General features: G+C 41.9%; 2 protein-coding genes across 2 annotated transcripts in view; one reads left to right on the top strand and one right to left on the bottom strand.

The window, feature by feature from the left end:
- EFCAB14 (EF-hand calcium binding domain 14) overlaps positions 1 to 9,395 on the bottom strand; it is a 30,743-nt gene extending 21,348 nt beyond the window's left edge. Inside the window, exons 1-3 of the mRNA XM_063139285.1 lie at positions 8,932 to 9,395; positions 5,847 to 5,995; positions 3,254 to 3,399 (exon numbers count right to left, since the gene is read on the bottom strand). Coding sequence (XP_062995355.1) covers positions 3,254 to 3,399; positions 5,847 to 5,995; positions 8,932 to 9,164 — 528 coding nt within the window. The 5' untranslated portion in view covers positions 9,165 to 9,395. The remainder of the gene's footprint in view (positions 1 to 3,253; positions 3,400 to 5,846; positions 5,996 to 8,931) is intronic.
- Positions 9,396 to 15,614: 6,219 nt separating this feature from the next.
- Positions 15,615 to 17,185, top strand: part of LOC134407443 (cytochrome P450 4B1-like) — a 32,705-nt gene continuing 31,134 nt past the window's right edge. Inside the window, exon 1 of the mRNA XM_063139227.1 lies at positions 15,615 to 15,984. Coding sequence (XP_062995297.1) covers positions 15,826 to 15,984 — 159 coding nt within the window. The 5' untranslated portion in view covers positions 15,615 to 15,825. The remainder of the gene's footprint in view (positions 15,985 to 17,185) is intronic.

Here is a 17,185-nt window from a genome sequence, read left to right as displayed (position 1 = left end):
TCCATCGCCAGCTGAAGACCTTTTTATCTTCTCAGTATTTTAACACCTAAATTAACTTAAATTTGAACTCTGCTGTTTTAATCTCATATTTTAACCTATATCATTTTTTGCTGTGTGGTTTTATCCTGGTTGTGCTTTTTATATTGTTTTTTGTATTTTTTTAAAAATTATTGTTTGTTTTATTATGCTCTTCATGGTTTTAATTTTTGTGAACCGCCCAGAGAGCTTCGGCTATTGGGCGGTATAGAAATGAAATTAAATAAATAAATAAGTTGAAGCAGAAATGGGGAATGCTGAGGTGAGGAAAGCCAATGAAGAGGAAACTCCTTGGAAAAGGGTGTCAGGAGCAGAAGAACTAAAAAACACTCTGCAGCAGTGGAACCACTAGAGCTATGTAACCTCTTTCAGGTACTGGAAGATAAGACTGGAGGACAGTCTGCAGAGGAAGAATTACAGGGGACCCCAAGCAGCAGTGCGCAAGAGGCAGAAGGTCAGTCGAGCAGGGGCAACAATACCAAGGCCTAAAATAAGAAAAGAGTAGTCATTGTAAGAAACTCCCTGCTGTGTGGGATTGAAACTCAGTATGTCGCAAAGACCCATGGACTCGCCAGGTATACCGTCTCCCTGGTGGACACATAACTGAAGGGTTGCCAAAACTCATAAAGCCCACTGACACACATCCTTTTGTTCTCATCCATGTGGGAACAAATGATACTGCCAAGCAGAGCTACAAAGAAACCATGTCAGCCTTTGAAGATTTGGGAAGGAAACTCAAAAACTTCTGGGCCCAGATAGTTTTCTCATCCATCCTCCCAATTCTTTGGAAGAGGAATAGAAAGGTAAAGAAAAATACTCCAGGTGAACAACTGACTATGAAGGTGGTAGCAACATGAGAGATTCGGATTCTGAGACCACAGGCTACGCTACTTGGAAAATGGACTGGGAATTTTTTGGAGCAGATTATAAAGAAGTCAATCTGTAAGCACCTTGAAAACAATGCAGTGATTACTAAAAGCCAGCATAGATTTGTCAAGAACAAATTCTGCCAGACTAATCTGATCTCATTCATGGATCGGGTAACCTCTCTTGTGGACTGTGGGAATGCTGTGGATATAATATAATTTGACTTCAGCAAAGCTTTTGACAAAGTACCACATGGCATTCTGATCATCAAACTAGCTAAAAGTGGGCTAAATGGAACTATTAGGTGGATCCACAGTTGGCTACAGAATCGGATTCAAAGAGTGCTTAGCAATGTTACCTTGTCAAATTGGGGGAGGTAACGAGTGGGGTACCGCAGGGCTCAGTCCTGGGCCCAGTGCTAAACATTTTTATTAATGACTTGGAAGAGGAGGTGCAGGGAATGCTTATTAAATTTGCACCTGATGCAAAATTGGGTAGGATAGCTAATATTGTAGAAGACAGAAACAAACTTCAAAGTGACTTTGATAGGCTGCAGTGCTGGGCTGAAAACAACAGAATGACATCTAATAGGGATAAATCCAAATTCTACACCTAGGAAAAAGAAACCAAATGTACAGTTACAAGATGGGGGATACTTCGCTCAGCAATACTACAAGTGAGAAGGATTTTGGAATTATTGTAGATCACAAGCTGAATATGAGTTAACAGTGGCTGAGTTCAGACGACACGTTAATCAACTGGGGTGGGGGTGGGGTGTTGTAATAGGAACAGAATGGGAAACAACTGTTGATTAGCACGTTGTCCAAACTCAGCCAGTGTGATGTGGCTGCTAAAAAAAAGCAATGCTATTTGGGCTGCATTAATAGAAGTATAGCTTCCAAATCGCGTGAGGTACTGGTTTCCCTCTATTCGGCACTGGTTAGACCTCATCTAGAGTATTGTGTCTAGTTCTGGGCACCACACTTCAAGATGGATGCAGACAAGATGGAGGGAATTCAGAGGAGGGTAACAAAGATGACCAGGAGTCTGCAAACAAACCCTATGAGAAGAGACTGAAAGAACTGGGAATATTGAGCCTTGAGAAGACTGAAGGGGAGACATGTTAGCACTTTTCAAATACTTGAAAGTTGTCACACAGAGGAAGGCCAGGATCTCTTCTCAATCATCCCAGAATGCAGGACATGGAATAATGGGCTGAAGTTACAGGAAGCCAGATTCCAGTTGGACATCAGGAAAAACAGCAGTTCAGCAGTACAACAATGGAACCAATTACCTAGGGAGGTTATGAGCTCTCCCACCCTAGACACCTTCAAGAGGCAGCTGGACAGCCATCTGTCAGGTATGCTTTAATGTGAATTTCTGCATTGAGAAGGGGGTTGGACTCGATGGCCTTATAGGCCCCTTCCAACTCTACTATTCTATGAAAACAAAACACCTTAATTGAGAAAACTATTGTTTATGCAAATTACTTAGCTACCATTTAATAAGATAAAGTGAATGTTGGCCAACAATCACATGATCACACATTTTTGGAGGGGTGCACTGTTGTTACTTAAAATAGTATTAGGTCATTACATCTGATGTCTGATAGAGTTAAATAACAAGAAAATCTGCCAGTTTGTTACCACAGAAAACATGTCCAGTTTCATAAGCTGATGAAAGGCAGCCATACTAATTTTACAACTACCTAATCTAGATGAACTGGTTTGGTAAGGCTGTAGGAGGACTATTAAGGCAATCTTCTGAACAGTTTTAATTAAAATTCACTGGAATGATATTGTAGAACTTCTTTCAGCATATTCTGGTAGAAGTTTATTTTTATGTGGAATCAATGAGTACTAAAGATATAGAAAAAGATGGGATGTGAAAGTGCTGTCTTTCTCATATACTCATCTTGTATTCCTAGGCTACAGTAATAAAAATACCAAAACCCCTAAAGAGCCATCAAGCTTGTGCAGAGATAAGGGTGGTGCTAGGGCCCAGTGCATTGATTCACCTTGCACTCCTTCAGAAAGCCCAATTCTGGGATGAAAGGATCTAGAATATATATATATATATATATACACACACACACACACACACACTATTGCGTGGGACAGGAGCACTCACTAAAATGTGACACATGGACTAAAAGCATGGTTAATTGCAATTGCATAGTAGATTCCTTCTAGTATTAAAATGCCAATTAATAAACAGGTTGGGTTTTCTGTTCCTCAGCAGAGTAGATACTGTTAATATTAATAGCAACTGACTGAGCTAAACTGTTATAGTACATGTCTTAAGTGGTTCCTAATACAACAGTTCTTGAACAGTTGATCACTTGCTTTACCTGTTTGCTTATTTCAGTGATGTTTACCCATATTTTGTTTAAGCCCATATCTCCATTCTCAATCTTTTCCATTTCCTTTTGTTTATTAAGCAGATCTTCAGTCAATCTGGGGATTTCTTGGAATGAGATTTTTTGATTAGATTCCACTAAAACACAAAAACGGAAGCAACAGTTAGCCACCAATACTAAGATCTGGAAACACACGCAGAATCTTTCGCACACAGCTGTGTCTATACTGTTTTTATGACTTGGACCTGAATTACATGAAAGTTCCGTTGACTTTAACCGAATTTCCATACTATGCATTTAGAAATTAGCAATAATAAGTTGCTAATCACATGAGTATCACATGATACTCATGTGCACATGATAGGAGTACAGAAGACATCTTACAATGTTTTGCAGATAGCCATTCAGAATAAACTGCATTACATATGCAGCTTATTCCTTTCAAGGAAATATGACAAGTAATCTAATGACCTCATCATCATCAGATTTATTTTACTGACAGACAACAGGATACTAAGGTTGATGTTAGTAATCTGTGTGGAACTTAATCTTTGCTCAATCATTGTTATTATGTCTTTATGACTTCAGCTATGTCCAATACCTCAGTTATAAATCAAGAAGATAAAGAATATCTAATTGTACACACAAACACACACTAAATGCATACTGTTCTACGTCATAAACAATAAGGAAACAGTACAGAAAAGTAGTTCATTTGGATACTGTAAAAAACACAAACACATACACAATGTGTAGTAACTCAAAGGAACCACAAGTGACTTACAAAATACAGCTTTTAATTAAAATCCACCACTTTCCAGGATGTCTAATAAACAAATAAGTCATTTAGACTTCCAGTGCAAATGGGTGTTACTGAACAAAATCTAAACATCAAGGGTAGTATCCAATAGAGGTCCACGCACAGCCACAATATAGCGAACAAAACCACTGGAATCTGGAAAGAGGAAGATTGCACCCCTTCCAGAAATGAACATTTGTGTTCATGTTGGAGTTTGCCCCCAGAAGCACTATATCATGGCTGTGCGCAGACTTGGGCTGCACACACATACACACACATGTGCAGTGTGTGCAGCCTAAGTCTGGATACTACCCAAAGTATTATAAAACTGCTACACTATGTGAATATGTAAAAGCAAAATGACATGCTTTTCTCTAAGTTTCAAATGTTTCCTGACCCACAATTGTTTACTCTAAAATAACTGACTATTTAACAGCCCTTTAGGATATAATTTTATTTAAAAAGCATGTTTATACTATATAATGAAATAAGTTCGAATGCTGAATGTCTGCCAAGTTTTAAAAGATGAGAGCTTTTTAAAATTCCTAAAGTTCTTTTAAATGCATTTGTACGTGCGTGTGTGTGTGTTTATGTATGTATATGAATGTGTGTGTGTATCATTCAGTTTTTAGTTCTTAGCCTTTCTCTTCTCCAATACAAATAAAAATAGTCCAGGAATGCAGCAGTAGCTCTGATTACATGAAAACCTCTTTCCTTCATGTTAAAGACAGCTCATTAGCAGGCATTAAAGTGACATATCTGAACAGTGAACAGCACTTTGAAGATTTAGCTCTATTATCACAGTTGATAGGTGACCTGAAAGTGTCATACTCAAACACAAAATATTATTTCAATCAGTGCACAAAGTTAGTGATTCCCCACTCCAAAGTATATGACACCAATTAACTGTGAAATCGTCTCTTACAGAGAGCTAGATAGCAATCAGTAGCAGAAATGCTTCACTATGTCTGTATATAACCTCAATTCTAAGAACAAGGCACCAGGAACAATGATTGCACAAGTATAAAAGCATATGTATAAATTATGTGATATCAAAAGGCAAATCATAACTGCAATTACGATAAAATTGGATCTAGAGTTACACAGAGCGGAATTCTTCAAACAGGATGATTCTATGGGCGGAAGGGGGAATGAGATTTTTGTTGATTGCCCCTCCTTACTGCAACTCCTGAAAAGTCATGCAGTTAAGAAGTACAGTATTTTGATGCTCCTCTTGAGGAGACCCCATGCATAATTTTTTTTGCCCCATTCCAGCACACTGTCAAAGAGTTAGAGCCCCCACCCCTGTTTTTGGTGCACACGATCGTGCAGGGGATGTCTGAGAGTAGATTATAAACCATCATGGCTTGAAATGATGTGCAAATCCACCAAAGAGAATAGAGAACAACTATATTTCTTGCTTAAAAAAGATGTATATCATTTTAAAGAGATGATTTTGTGGAGCTCATACTACCTAAAGGTAAGTTTCAGTATATACCATTTCCTCTTTTAAATCATTATAAAGGGCTGTATCCTATATTGCTATGGTGTCTCCAGTAGTTGTTTTACTAGTGGAATTTATTAGTAGTGCAACAGGAACTATCAGTTCCTAAAATAAACATGGAACGAGGCGGAAACACTTATTTCCAGAATGGGGCAGGAGAGTTGAGCTCCCTTCTATGAGTGCTACTGCTAGTTCTTGTTGTGCTAGTGGTTAATTCTGCTAGCATGGGGGCAGTACAGGATACTGCCCAAAGAATGCAAATATTTGAGATCAGTACTTACTGCTTCGAAACCTTTCCTTTAATCCATCCAGATCTTCCTTGAGAGCTACCTGCATCCACACCAAACCAACACAAGCTACCACACAAGCAGCCAGAATGACAAAAGCACATAATGGGTAGCAGAGCTTGCAGCATCGCAGATAATCACCCCTAAAATAAAAAATAAAAATAAATCTTTTCCCCCCAAGATGTACCCTAAGTATTATACCAAATTGGCACTTAAATATTGAATGAAATATATTATGCTCCTGCTGTATTACTGAATCATTAGTATTAACATGAATCCCTTAAACACTTGGACTACCCATACGATGCAATAATCAAATCATGTAAACAACTGAAAATATCTCAAGTAGTTTTTAAAATAATTTTCTTCATCTAAAAATATCTCGACCATCTTATTACAATGTTAAACCACCATAATCAGGTAACAAAAACTGATCCATGTAGTTAACATCATTTTTTTAAGCTTTCTAATTGTTAACAAAACATATTTCTCAGAAAACTAATTTTTATTTACTGTGCCCTTTTTAAAAAAGCATTTAACAACTTTGCAATACCCCAGGTTTTCATTATTAATCCATAACTGTAGGAATTCCATTAATTATTCAGCATTTAGCAATCTGAATTCTTACTGGAATTATTGGTTTGTTTTTTAAAAAAACAGCCACTATGAAATACTTCCTTAAAGCATCCCAAACAGTGTAGAGGCAGATCATTATTAATATAGGGAGTATAGCCTTGATTCCAGATTAGCAATGTGTCTTCTGAAGAAGGCAAGAGAGAATGTTTGTAGTATAGCTTTGGATCATGACATCCAGCTCTCAGGATTGCATTCAGAATTCCCAATACTGAACTGGGAATTAGAGGCACAACATCCACCTTACTCAGTGTTTTTTGTGCAAGAATGTGTGTATTTTGCATAAGAATACAAGCTCGCAAAATGTGCTAGGCAGATGACAAAGTATTCAAAAAAAATTATGCATTAAGTCATTCTTTTCAAAGGATTACAGATTTAGGACACCCAATTCTCTGCAGTTTATGTTTTTGCTAATGTTTTTTAAATGGTCAAAGTTCTTTTCATATCCCTTGTAAAATTAAATAATTTATTCAAGGTTTTAAGTGTTAATGAAGTGGTTTCAATCAGTAGCATTTGCAATAATAAAATTCTGGTTAAGTCATTTGTTTAACAAATAAAAGCCATTCAACCCAGGGAAGATTTAACATTCTATTCCTGAATCTATTTCTATACTTTAATTAACAGACATCAGTAATTCACTACTAGCTCTTAACCCTTGGCCTATAAACCCTTGAACCCAATAAAACATCTTCAAATAATATTGTTTGCACAATTGTAATAGGGCTGATTGTTCCAACATGGAAGAATTTAGTAGTCTATGGACTGGATGAGGGCCAACAAACTCAATCCACACAAGACGGAGGTACTGTTAGCGGGTGGTTCGCTGGTCCAGCTAGGTGATGTTCACCCTGTTCTGGACGGGGTTGCACTATCGGGTTTGTAGTTTGGGGGTGCTCTTGGATCCAGAACTGCCACTTTAGGCACAGGTGAACTCAGTGGCAAAGAGCACCTTTTATCAGCTTATACCAACTGAGCCCTTATCTGGACAGAGATAGCCTAGCTACAGTTATCCATGCTCTCATAACCTTTCGTTTGGATTATTGCAATGAGTTATACATGGGGCTGCCTTTGAAAAGGGTCTGGAAATTTCAACTGGTACAAAACAGGGCAGCACATTTACTAACAGGGCCTGGCCAACGAGACATCATGCCAGTCCTTTTCCAGCTTCATTGGCTGCCAGTCCAGGTCCGGGCCCGATTCAAAGTGTTGGTATTAATATTTAAATCCCGAAAAGTCTTGCGGCCAGGCTATCTGAAAGAACACCTCCTCCCATATGTACCTGTCCAGATCCTAAAGTCCAGGGTACTTCTCCATGAGCCCCTGCCAAAGGAAGTGAGGCAGGTAGCTACTAGGAGGAGGGCCTTCTCTGCTGTGGCACCCCAGCTGTAGAATGAGCTCCCTAAGGAGGTTCACCTGGCACCTACACGATATTCTTTCAGATGCCAGGTGAAGACCTTTTTATTCTCTCAGCATTTTAACAGTCTACAAATTTAATTTTAACTTTGTGATTTAAATTTGTATTTCTGCACTGCTGCTGTTTTTATCCTGGTTGTACTTTTGTATTGTATTTTATATCATGCTTTCATACTGTTTGTTTTATACTCTGAATGGTTTTAATTTTTGTGAACCGCCCAGAGAGCTTCGGCTATTGGGCGGTATAAAAATGCAACAAATAAATAAACATACAAAAGAGTACAGGAAAGAAATTAAGGAGCTATGCAAGTATAAATGCCAATTAAAACCAGGATAAGATATATGCATAGTTATGTGAACCTGCACAAGAAGTTATACTCCACATCAGTCCTAGCCGAATAACAATATCCAAGTAAAAATATATTAATACTTGCACCTACATACATAAACTTAGCACAAGAGCAACAGCAGGAAAAGTTATACCACAAACACACCCAACTTATTCATGTCAGAAAAGACCAGCACTCCCAAAACAAAAACACACATTTGTGCTGCAAATGCAGATTCATTTCTCAGCAGTGTCAACTGAGCTCTAGTACACCTATACACGCACAGTTCTCAATTTCCATTCCCAGTCACTAAATGTATTTATTTAAAACCTCAAACATGCCCTGGCCATCTCAATCTTACATCCACACCAAACCCCACTCTCCCCCCAACACTCGTTCACTTTGTTTCTTCTAAAACCATAATCTCATATAAATCCTTCCACATGCAACTCAAACTCACTCCTTCATATCCCCCTACCATCCAACTAGGGTCCCAAATCCCGCTCGGAACAACTTCCAACCCTACTCCTAATCCACTGTCTTAAAACGAACTGTGCCCCCAAGGCTCTCTACCGGCCTCTGTTCTTCCAGATCGTGTCGCTCTCAGCCTGCCCACGACTCCACCGACCGTGCTCAGAGCCCCTTCCCCTCCTCACTCCACCTCAAGCTCTCCATTCCCCTCTCCTTGCTTCCCCGGGCCTCACTTAGAAAAGCGGGAGCGGGTGCCTGGAAGCCCGAAGCCGTCCGCGTAATCCGGGTCTGAAGAGCTGCTGCTGCTGCTCTCGGCGGACTCGGTGCGGAGGAGCCGGTGGCCCGAAGCGGAGCCTTTCCTCGGATGCCGTTTCTTGCGTCCGCCGCCTCCGCCGCTCCCACTTCCCCGGTCACCGTTCCCGCCGCCCAGTCCGATGAGTGCGTTCAGCTCCTTGCGCTTCTTCATCCTCTTCTGCTGGGCCGGAGCAAGGCTCGGGGCAGCCGAGCTGCGCAACCCGGGAGGGGCTCCTAACTCCGGCCCCCGGGTCGCCAGCTTCAGTGTTTCGGGACTTCGCCGTCCGCCCTGGAGTCTCAACGGGGTCAGCGCGGAACTCTCAGACGCCGTTGGGGCTGCTTCCTACCGGCGGCTTCTTCTGCTGCTGCTCTCGCCATGGCAGTTGAGGGAACATCGCTTCCTCTTGCCTCTCAGCATCCGCCGGCCAATATGGGCCACTGTCATTGGCAGGTAGCACTAAGGAAGTTGGGTGGATGGCTTACACCTGAGTATAAACCGTTCCTATTGGATAAGAGAACATTCCGCTCTCACGCATAGATTTATAGCCTTTTCTCATTGGCTAGTCAATGGCTCGTGCGTCAGTGAATCAGTTAATTCCAGGCCACAGCGAGGGAACAATTAAAGGGCCAGTATCTCGTTCTGGAGTAATTGGTCAATCTGAAACATAGAAATATAATAAAATAGAGCGACACACAGCCTTAACTCCCGGTTAAAAAGCAAGCCAATATTGACTAATATGTATTGCGGGCTCAGTGCCGTCGCTCAGATAATTCCTTAGAAACCCTTTGTTAAATATATTATGCATATGAAGAGAGTGGAGAAAACCAGACCAACTAGACCGAAAGTGTCAGTAAGTTCTGTAATAGCATGACTCTACAGTTTTTTCTATCTCCAAGGATTGAAGAAACACTGGAAACGGTTGTAAACAAATCAAGACTAAACTATGTTGAACTTAAATGAGCTTGCTGATTGCCTTAGCATCTGAGCTACGGAGGCCTCATGTACACAACCCTATTTATTAAGTGTTTACCTTAAGGGCCAAGCAGAACCATACTTTAATCACAGACAGTTATTGCTACAATGGTGTATGGAAGATTTCCCTGGTCCAAACAGTTGACATACACCTAATTTCCCTGTATTTTGCACTCTATATATGTAGATATCTAGCAAGTAGATATTTATAGTACCCTTCAAATGTTTCCCAAGTGGTTTACAATGTCACAATGTAACATAGGAAATGAGTCCGCCACCTTGCTGAAGTTAAGTAGGTCATCGGCTCAGTGCTTGGATTTGTTAAATATATATATACAATATATACACCATTTGATATATATATATATAATCTCACTACTTGGAAATCCCACATAACCACCTTGAGTTCTATGATGGAAGAAAGGTGGCATATAAATGTAATAATAAAATATACTACAATCAGTAGTTAGAAGCAGCAGAATACAGGTAAGTTTTTTTTAAAAAAAAAAACTGAGAAAATGAAGTATTTACCTGGCACCAAAAAAATAATGCTATGGCCGTCAGGCAAAGCTCAGGGCCACCATGAAGGTTTACGAGGCCAGGTGCAGGTGTGATGGGGGCCCTGCTGCTGACCCATACAAGGACCAATGCCTGCAAGAATTCTTGCATGTCCAGACTGCATTGGAGCATTCTCACCTGCAGCTTCTCCTTGACCTGTGATTGAACAGAATTATAGATGTGTTTCATTTTTTTTTACATGGGGATAAGGCAATAGGGACCAGTTTTGCTTTTCCTGGTAGCTCCTCCATATTCTGTCAGGGCTTCCTGAGGCCAATTTTCCCTCCAGAGCCCTCACCTGTAAGCTGCTCAGGGATTCTCCATTTGATTTGGATGATCCACATGTTAGAACACTATCACATGTTACAGTCACCATATGGAACCACTATGGTGTGGTAACATTTTCAGCAGCTTCCATTTGGGAGCTATAATGTAAGAATCAGATATCACTATATAAAGGAAGCACACTTAGTTTTTGCAGAAATAATTATATGTCATCTTCAATTTCTAGTCAATTGAATAGGAATAAACACTGATGTAAGTGTTAATGGCCATGTGCATTAGTTACTGCTTAGCAAATCTGTCACTTGACAACCTTATGTCTTTCCTTGCTTGGTCATGTGAAAAGGACAGATCTACAGTCAGAAGAGTCATTTGGTTCAAGCCTTCAAGTGCTGCACTAGTTCATGTCCTCTTATAATACCTTGCATGTAGAAAACTAAGGGAGAAATGCAACCGTTCTTCCTGACATGGTAGTTTATATTTTTTTATATACAGGGTGTGTGTATGAAGGAAGTGAATAGTGTTTCCCTCCTTACATAACACTTGAACTTTGGTTCTTTTTCCTAAAGCTTTTAAAACTTGATGTTGTGCGGACTTTATACTGTTAGTTTTACCCTACCCTGTGCCTGCTTACCCTACCCTGTGCCTGTTTGCATTCTCTTCCCCTCCTTATTGTTTTACTATGATTTTATTAGAATGTAAGCCTATGCGGCAGGGTCCTGCTATTTACTGTTTTACTCTGTACAGCACCATGTACATTGATGGTGCTATATAAATAATAATGATAATAATAATAATAATAATAATAATAAAGAAATTGATCAGCAAAAGATTTATGACAGACAAAAGAGTCTGTTGAGTTCTTCATAAGTCATTTATAGAATTTGCTACTACAATATGTGGTGATGGGTTCAGATGACCTTAAACAGGGATTAGACAAATTCAGAGGGATAAAGCTCTCAGTGGTTACTAATCATGATACATTTGTGGAAACTCTGACCCAGCAGGGCTCATCTTATGCCAAGACCCAGGGTTCTCAAACTTTCTACCTAGAGGGTCCACTAAAACAGAAAATTACTGAGGCGGGCCAGCCACAAAATAGTAGTGCAGGGGCAGAGCCTGTGACAAAATGGTGGCAGATGGAGGCAGAAGTTGGCACAATCTGTTAGCATTTAATATTAACAACTCATCCCTATTTGCTAAATTCTTTGCCAGAATTATTTCCTTGTAGCAAGGACTTCCATAGTTCAGCTTTCCTCTTATTAAATATATACATTGGCTTTGGACTGGAGGTATGATGACTCAGCCTCCTCGTTTTAGGCAGAATTTGCTGTTCCAGAGAATGAGAAGACTTTTTGTTTTATATCTCCCACCCCAGCATATACCTCTGGAAGTGTTTTTACTCATTTTTTGACATTCCTTCTCCTCTTCTCTTTTCACTCTTAACTTGTATGTTATTTACCCCCTTTTCTCACAGACAAAAATTGCCTGTTTCTTTCATCCTTCCTGCCTGATGCTTTTACATTAACTCCAGCTAATCTTTCTTACCATCTGCCTCTCTATTCCCAGCTGATGACGACTACTATGCGTATAAATGTTTTATCTCTATTTTGGATTTTCTTCAATGCCCATTGAGTCTTTTTCCCCTCAGAAGAGGGAGACCCTCCCTCACAACTTCTCCATCTCCCAGCTACTTTAAGCCAGTTTCACCTTCTTTCTCACTCTCCCCCTCCCCGATGAGGCTCGCCTGGCGCCAAAACTGTTATCTTTCAGGCGCCAGATCAAGACTTTTCTCTTCTCCCAGGCAAATGCTAAGTTTGTTTTTTTAACGGACCCCAGAACTGTTGTTTTTTTAATGGATACTGTTGTTTTTATGCTTTTGATGGTTTTACATTTTGTATACTTTTTAAAAAATGTTTAGCATAACAAACACTCTCTTCCAACAACCTAAAAGATGGCTTTATACATGGACTTCACCAGATGGCCAACACCGAAATCAGATTGACTACATCCTTTGCAGCCAAAGGTGGCGGACATCTATACAGACAGTAAAAACAAGACCTGGAGCTGACTGTAGTTCAGATCACGAACTTCTTATTGCACAATTTAGAATCAAACTAAAGAGAATAGGGAAGACCCACAGATCAGTTAGATATGAGCTCACTAATATTCCTAATGAATATGCAGTGGAAGTGAAGAATAGATTTAAGGGACTAGATTTAGTGGATAGGGTCCCAGAAGAATTATGGACAGAAGTTCGCAACATTGTCCAAGAGGTGGCAACAAAAAACGTCCCAAAGAAAAAGAAAACCAAGAAGGCAAGATGGCTGTCTGCTGAGACACTGGAAGTAGCCCAAGAAAGAAGGAAAGCAAAAGGCAACAGCGATAGGGGGAAATATGCCCAATTAAATGCAAAATTCCAGAGGTTAGCCAGAAGAGATAAGGAATTATTTTTAAACAAGCAATGTGCGGAAGTGGAAGAAGACAATAGAATAGGAAGGACAAGAGACCTCTTCCAGAAAATTAGAAATATCGGAGGCAAATTCCAGGCAAAAATAGGTATGATCAAAAACAAAGATGGCAAGGACCGAACAGAAGCAGAAGAGATCAAGAAAAGGTGGCAAGAATATACGGAAGATCTGTATAGGAAGGATAATCATATTGGGGATAGCTCAGACGGTGTGGTCAGTGAGTTAGAGCCAGACATCCTGAAGTGTGAGGTTGAATAGGCCTTGAGAAGCATTGCTAATAACAAGGCAGCAGGAGACGACGGTATCCCAGCTGAACTGTTTAAAATATTGCAAGATGATGCTGTCAAGGTGATGCATGCCATATGCCAGCAAATTTGGAAAACACAAGAATGGCCATCAGACTGGAAAAAATCAACTTATATCCCCATACCAAAAAAGGGAAACACTAAAGAATGTTCAAACTATCGGACAGTGGCACTTATTTCACATGCCAGTAAGGTAATGCTCAAGATCCTGCAAGGTAGACTCCAGCAATTCATGGAACGAGAATTGCCAGATGTACAAGCTGGGTTTAGAAAAGGCAGAGGAACTAGAGACCAAATTGCCAATATCCGCTGGATAATGGAGAAAGCCAGGGAGTTCCAAAAAACCATCTATTTCTGTTTTATTGACTATTCTAAAGCCTTTGACTGTGTGGATCATAACAAACTGTGGCAAGTTCTTGGTGGTATGGGGATACCAAGTCATCTTGTCTGCCTCCTGAGGAATCTGTATAACGAACAAGTAGCAATGGTAAGAACAGACCACGGAACAACGGACTGGTTTAAGATTGGGAAAGGAGTACGGCAGGGCTGTATACTCTCACCTTACCTAGTCAACTTGTATGCAGAACACATCATGCAATGTGCTGGGCTTGACGAATCCAAGGCTGGAGTTAAAATCGCAGGAAGAAACATTAACAATCTCAGTTATGCAGATGACACCACTTTGATGGCTGAAAGCGAGGAGGAGCTGAGGAGCCTTATGATAAAGGTGAAAGAAGAAAATGCAAAAGCTGGGTTGCAGTTAAACCTCAAAAAAACCAAGATTATGGCAACCAGCTTGACAGATAACTGGCAAATAGAGGGAGAAAACGTGGAGGCAGTGACAGACTTTGTATTTCTGGGCGCAAAGATTACTGCAGACGCTGACTACAGCCAGGAAATCAGAAGACGTTTACTTCTTGGGAGGAGAGCAATGACAAATCTTGATAAAATAGTTAAGAGTAGAGACACCACACTGACAACAAAGGTCCGCATAGTTAAAGCAATGGTATTCCCCGTAGTAACCTATGGCTGCGAGAGCTGGACCATAAGGAAAGCTGAGCGAAGGAAGATAGATGCTTTTGAACTGTGGTGTTGGAGGAAAATTCTGAGAGTGCCTTGGACTGCAAGAAGATCAAACCAGTCCCTACTCCAGGAAATAGAGCCAGACTGCTCACTTGAGGGAATGGTATTAAAGGCAAAACTGAAGTACTTTGGCCACATAATGAGAAGACAGGATACCCTGGAGAAGAGGCTGATGCTAGGAAAAGTGGAAGGCAAAAGGAAGAGGGGCCGGCTAAGGACAAGATGGATGGATGATATTCTGGAGGTGACAGACTTGACCTAGGGGGAGCTAGGGGTGGCGTCAGCCGACAGAACGCTCTGGCGTGGGCTGGTCCATGAAGTCACAAAGAGTCGGAAGCGACTGAACGAATAAACAAACAAACAAACAAAAACCGCCCAGAGAGCTTCGGCTATGGGGCGATATATAAATGTAATAAATAAATAAATAAATTTATAGCTGAAGGCGCGCGCGCGCACACACACACACACACACGTTCTCCAGCACCTGTACCACTGCCTAATACAAGGTCGTTCTTCCGAGCGTAGTAAGAGGTGGCCATGGTTGCAGCGAGAAGGCTCAGCAGTAGCATCCTCCTCCCTTAGCTCCGTTGTCCTCTTCATCCCCCTTCGCCCCACCCTTTCTTATCCTCCCCTCACCCCCCGCCGGCCACCGCCTGCCTGTTGTCTCTTCCCTTCGCCTTCTACTTTGCCCTCTAAGCAACTCCCGCTTAGGCAGGACTTGCTGCTCTTGGCTTGGCTCTAACCGAAAGGCCGTGGGGCAGGGAGCGAGGCGTGTGGAGGCGCCGGCCAGGCTGCAGCATTGCTCCTCTGCTGGAACAATGCTGTTTCTCGGTGCGAGATTCTGGATGTCCCTTCAGCGCTGAGGGGGGCCGAACTATAGATGAGGGTTATTCATTGATTTGGTCGTTCTTACTGCAAGGGCGGAGTCTGCCACCTGCCTCGGAAAATCCGCCCAGCGTGAGGGAGAAGAGGCTTCCAACAACAGCCAGACGCTCTTTCTCTGGTAAAAATCGCCTCTCCGTGCAAAGCCGTTCTCGCCCTCGCTGCCTGTCCTCCTTGTCCTGCTTTCCTTTTGCCGGCAAACAGTGTCAGCGGATTTTGGGGAGGGAGCTGACCGCAGCGTGCTCCGAACCCGGACGCGCCCTCTCCCGTTGCCCGGCCATGGATCTCTCGCGGATTTGGCACCTGGCGGTTGTCTTTTGCCTGACTTGTGTGCTGATCAAAGCCATCCAGCTGCATCGCCGAAGGCAGGAGCTGCTGAAAGCTCTGAGCACTTTCCCTGGGCCCCCCACACACTGGCTGTACGGCCATATATCTGAGGTAGGTGCCTAGCGAAAGAACTGGGGCTGGTGCCTTCGGGGTCACAAAGCATCCTCCCCCCTTGTGCTCACTGCTCACAGGCTGCTGCTGGTTCCAAAACATTCGAGCTGATCCGCCCACTCCTTGCACGTATCCCAAGGGCATTTGCAGCACAGGTCCTAAGAACGTAAGAAGAGCCTTGCTGGATCAGAGCAAAGGGTCCACCTAGTCCACATTCCGTGCACACAGTAGCCAACCGGCTGGGAACCCACAAGCAGGACACAAGTGCAACAGAACCCTTCCATCCATGTTCCCCAGGAACTGGTGGTGTACTGAGGCTTACTGCCTCTGATACTGCAGGTAGCACATACTATACTCCTACTGTGATGAGATTCTTTCTCCCTACCTTTCTCACCTTGCAAAGCACTTGCATTGACATACATATGCCATACCTTCCGATGGCTGGGGTGGCCGCTTATCTTACCTCTGGGTCATTTGCACTGGATTGCTAAGAGACAAAGAATACGATAGTGCAAGTGACAGAAATATCTGCTATCTAATGTCACTAAGATGGGAAGCACAACTCATCCTGCCCAAACCTTTTTGTATCCTATAAGTACTTGCTGTTATTGTTACTGGACTGGCTTTGGAGGATGGCAAGGATGGGTGTTTGCCAGGACCCCAAGACCAGCAGAGGGCCCACTACCCTAACATTATCACTTCGTTTGTTCAGATGCAGCCTAAGAGAATTCTCAGTTTTCATACTTTCCAGGTTATCTACACCCACCCACCCTTGAAGGTAACATGTCTGTTGGTCCCCAAAATCCTGGTGCCAGCAATGACTCTTATTTTAATTTCTAGAAGCTGGACATTCTACTTTATAATACATTAGAATCATAGAGTAGCCGAGTTGGAAGGGGCCTACAAGTCCATCGAGTCCAACCCCCTGCTCAATGCAGGAATCCACCCTAAAGCATCCCTGACAGATGGTTGTCCAGCTGCCTCTTGAAGGCCTCTAGTGTGAGAGAGCCCACAACCTCCCTAGGTAACTGATTCCATTGTCGTACTGCTCTAACAGTCAGGAAGTTTTTCCTGATGTCCAGCTGGAATCTGGCTTCCTGTAACTTGAGCCCATTATTCCGTGTCCTGCACTCTGGGATGATCGAGAAGAGATCCTGGCCCTCCTCTGTGTGACAACCTTTTAAGTATTTGAAGAGTGCTA

The sequence above is a fragment of the Elgaria multicarinata genome, chromosome 1, assembly GCF_023053635.1.
Source record: "Elgaria multicarinata webbii isolate HBS135686 ecotype San Diego chromosome 1, rElgMul1.1.pri, whole genome shotgun sequence".
Taxonomy (NCBI): Eukaryota; Metazoa; Chordata; class Lepidosauria; order Squamata; family Anguidae; genus Elgaria; species Elgaria multicarinata.
This window is presented reverse-complemented; position numbering and strand designations above follow the sequence as displayed.